Below are 4,332 nucleotides of genomic sequence, written 5' to 3'. Positions count from 1 at the left end.
TTTATGTATATATATATAATTTAATTTATTTTTAATACATATTTTATATTTTAATATGTATTTTATACTAATAGTTGATTTTAATGATTAATTTTAGTGTATATCTAATATAATTAAAAGAATAAATTATCACTTTTACAATGAAATATTTGCACGCCAATCAAAATAGATGGATCGTTGATTAATTTTGTTAAACTAACTCACCCAATTTATAATAGATATCAAGTTAGGTTTATTGGTGCTCAAATTTTAATAATTTACTTTTAAAACTTGTTTTATGAGTTTCTGAAGACAAAAATATAAGCTTTTAATTACGTATTAGAAGGCGAAAAAAGAAGTGAAATTATATTAATTTAAAATCTGAACTTCTAAGTAAGTAGATTTTTTAATTATAAAGTGCTTATTTTCATTTTTTTTAATTCTTTGCTGATGTCATTTTTTTTTTAAAAAATCCGTGGTCGTAAAATTGCATTTGAATTTTCAAAATTCATCAATAATTTTGCAGGTTTAGCCTTAAAAATGGCGAAAGAAAACCAAATAGCTTTTACAAGGGACGAGAACGAAGAAACAGCTCTGCATCTATTAGCTAGAAGCTCCTTGGAATCTTGTTGTCAAGGTTTAGAACACCAAGACCCCATTATTCAACCCTGGTAAATCCTTATAAACATTGACAATTTAATTACGACAATGTAGATACATAGGTTCCAGTGTTGTTTTACGAATGTTGTTATTTTGAACAACATCACTTTATATCACAGGCATGAAGCGACAAGTGATTTTTCAGCTAGTTAAATTTCTGTGGCAGACGTTTATCTTCAAGAGTTCTTCAAAAAATGAGATATTCGAATTCATAAGAAACCCTTCTCATTTGTTATTTGATGCTGCAAAAGTTGGTAACTTTGGATTCTTATCAGAGCTTATTAATGCGTATCCAAGCTTGATATTGGAAATGGATAGCAGAGACCAAACTATAATTCACGTAGCAGTTACGAATCTCCATGCAAGCATCTACAGTCTCATTCAAGAGATTGGATCTCAAAAGGACATCATAGCAACTATGACGGACACAGAAGGAAATACTCTGTTGCATTTGGCTGCAAAAAGAGCACCGGAAAGTCAACTTGAATTGGTATCTGGAGCAGCTCTCCAAATGTGCCTTCAGTTAGTATGGTTCAAGGTATTAGTAAGTTAAAACATTTATGAGTATTTTTCGCAATTTTATTTTGTGACAGCCTAGCTAAACTACTGAAATGATATTTTAAAATTTATGTTATTCAAAAAGATAACTCTTAAAGACACAAACGTAAATAAATTTTTGAATGATTTTAAAGTGTGACAAGTATAATCAATAATTATTTTATTTTTTATAAATAAAAAAATTTGTATTTAATGAACGACATATATTTGATAAAATTTTTTATAATAATATATGAATAACTATTTAAAAGATATACACAACAAATCATAACAGAATTTAGTTTTTGTTACGATGGGTAATTGGAGATTAATGGGTTGAATTAGTTTGGCTGGCCCAATCGTCTGAATGAGGAAGTATCCGAATGGGTTAGTGACCCAAGGTTCCCGTCCGACTTCAGTGTGAGAGAATGGGGGGTGATACCTGCAAAGACACTCCGATGCCAAAGTCAGCAAAGGGAGCAAAACAGGTCTAGAGAGTATTGGGCTTATGAGATACCTGAGGAATTTAAGGGTATTTATAGTGGTGAACCCATAACCACCGTTGGAGTAGTTCCGCCATTTAAGGTGGATAACCGTCCCTTTATCTTAGGGAAGTTGAGATATGGCTCCTGGAAGTGGGTAGAGAGATTTTAGGGGCAGTTACTCATTTGACTGAGTGCTTATCTGCCAGCTAATCCTCGTCCCAGACTTCTTTAGGGTAAGTCATGGTAAGAACCGACTTCATAGGGAGAAGGTCGGTGTAGGGTGAGGTTCAATCCTTTGGATTGGGCCTTTCATTTGGACCTGGGCCTTATCATTGGGCCAGGGTATGAACAGTGCCCCTACTCGAGCCCAATTTCTTTTGAGACTTGGGTTCGAGTATTCTACTCGGGGTCGTAGCCGACCTGTGAGGGAACCGACGTGATCTTTTGTGACTTTTGATTTTCACAGTTACGTCTAATTAAACGTCGCGTCTGTTAGAGGTTCGCGTAGGGATTAATTGCCTTGGTAACGGTGCGCCCATTAATGACGGCTTCCGTTTTTACCATTATGCCCCTAACGTGTTTAAAAATACTTTCCCTCTCTTTCGTTGTTTCGTTTCTGCGTTTTTTCAAATTTCCTTCTTATCTGTTCGTGGGGCGTTCTTTGTTTGAAGGCTTTCATCTTCCTCTACCTTCTTTCCAGACAAAGGTTAGTCATTTTTTTCCTCTTCTCTTTTATGAAATGCTTCTGTTTGCATGCTTTTACTTTTTTAGAGAGAGACTTGTAGGCGTCTGTTTGATTCCATGCCCCTTAGAGACCATGTTCTTGATCTTTTTCTTTTTTCCTTTGTAGGTCTCACTAATCCTTTTTAGGAAAAGAAAAATGTCTTCCATAGAAACTCTTGCTCAATGGGTCGATGTCACTATTTTAGGAGAGGAACATTTGGTTGATATCGAATTTATTACCAATCTTCGCACTCACCACAGAATTTGTACTTCTGAGGAGGATGAGCCGAAGTATGAATTGGTGGTCCCGGGTCCGGAAGACCGGGTTTGCTTCGGGAGGGCTACTGAGACGGCCCCTCATTTCTTCTACATGTATGAGAGCATGGTGACCCGTTTGGGTGTTTTTCTTCCATTTTCTAACTTCGAAATGGCTGTCTTGCGTCACTGCCGTGTTGCTCCTAACCAACTTCACCCCAATTCCTGGGGTTTTCTGAAAATCTACCAGTTTATCAGCCACGCTTTAGACTTTCCGACTTCCTTGAGGATTTTTTTTTCCTTTTTCATATGACCAAGCCCATTAGTGGGAAAAATAACAAGCAACAATGGGTGTCTTTCCGAGCTATACAAGGTCGGAGAGTCTTCACCCTTTTTGATGAATCTTTTCATGACTTCAAGAGTTACTTTTTCAAAGTTCAAGCCGTAGAGGGTCACCACCCCTTTTTCTTGGATGAGAGATCTTCTCCTCGCTTTCCTCTGTACTGGTTGGAGGCCTCCCCCTGTGAGAAATATGGTTTGGATGACTTGGATGAAGTGGAGGCATCCATTGTGGGGTTCCTCCGAGAAGTGTGGGGGAGGCTCCCTATTTGGATACCAAAAAATTTCTCCAGGGGGGTCCGACTTTCGTCCAAACACAATTAGGTAGTCTTTGATTTGTTTATGTTTTCCGACTTCGTTTCCTCCGACTTGTTTTTCTGACTACTAATTGTTTTTTACAGAGATGGTGAAGAAGAATTCTAGAGAGTCTTACCAGAGAGTCCAGGAGGCCAAGGCAAGGTCCCGTGCCAGGACTGGCGGCGCCAGGGTAACTAGCTCTCCTCTTCTTCCTCCTCCCCCTTCTTCCCAAAATTTAGGGACCCCTTCCCGACCTATCGTTATTTCCTCCTCGGCTTCTTCTCAGCCGTCCCGTCCCCCCCAATCTTCCCCTGAACCAGAGAAGAAGAAGCGCAAGACTTTAGAGTCTAGCTCTTCTTTTGAAGGTGAGGCTAAGGTGGATGCACCTCAGTTTGTCCGGAAATACATCTATCCTCATACCCGTATAGGTATGGATGATGTTTCTGTTTGGAACCACCTCACTATTCTGGCTCAGGAGAGTATCAGGGCGGCGGGGGTTTGTACAAAGTTCCTTGATATGTTTGAGAAAACTCCTCTTAGCTCTCTGGGTTCAACCTCGAGGGTTGAAGAGTTGGAGGGGAGGCCTCTCTTATATCAAGGGCAGGAGAAGTTTCTGAGGGAAGAGGTCGCCAAATTGAAGGAAGAGAGGGATGGCCTCCAGGAGAGGGAAAAGAAGTTGCAGGCTCAGTGTAACATGGAGGAGGGCCTAAGGTTGAAGGCGCAGGAGAATTATTCGAGCCTGTTCACGGATCTTGTAGAGGTGAGGAAGGACTTGTTGAATGCTAGGAATGCTTATGCCGAGTTGGAGGACTCCATTGCCGACGGGGCCGAGGAAGTGGTGCACGAAATTGTGATCTCCAGGCTCGAACAAATCCTGGTAATGGCTCCAAAGCTTGGTGCTCTGATCTTAATTCATAATTGTCACAACTTCGATACAACTAACCAGCAAGTGCACTGGGTCGTCCAAGTAAAGGGTGAAGGATGATGAGCGTCACACATAATCATCACCTTCATAACGTTCTTGGGTGCGAATGGATATCTTAGAAGCGAAATAAGA

General features: G+C 39.7%; 1 protein-coding gene across 1 annotated transcript in view; it reads left to right on the top strand.

Moving 5' to 3' along the window:
• Nucleotides 900–4,332, top strand: part of LOC107636346 — a 14,071-nt gene continuing 10,638 nt past the window's right edge. Inside the window, exon 1 of the mRNA XM_021122415.1 lies at nucleotides 900–1,177. Coding sequence (XP_020978074.1) covers nucleotides 950–1,177 — 228 coding nt within the window. The 5' untranslated portion in view covers nucleotides 900–949. The remainder of the gene's footprint in view (nucleotides 1,178–4,332) is intronic.

The sequence above is a fragment of the Arachis ipaensis genome, chromosome B04 (genome assembly GCF_000816755.2).
Source record: "Arachis ipaensis cultivar K30076 chromosome B04, Araip1.1, whole genome shotgun sequence".
Taxonomy (NCBI): Eukaryota; Viridiplantae; Streptophyta; class Magnoliopsida; order Fabales; family Fabaceae; genus Arachis; species Arachis ipaensis.
Note: the sequence above shows the minus strand (reverse complement) of the source record. Positions and strands in the feature narration are given on the sequence as shown.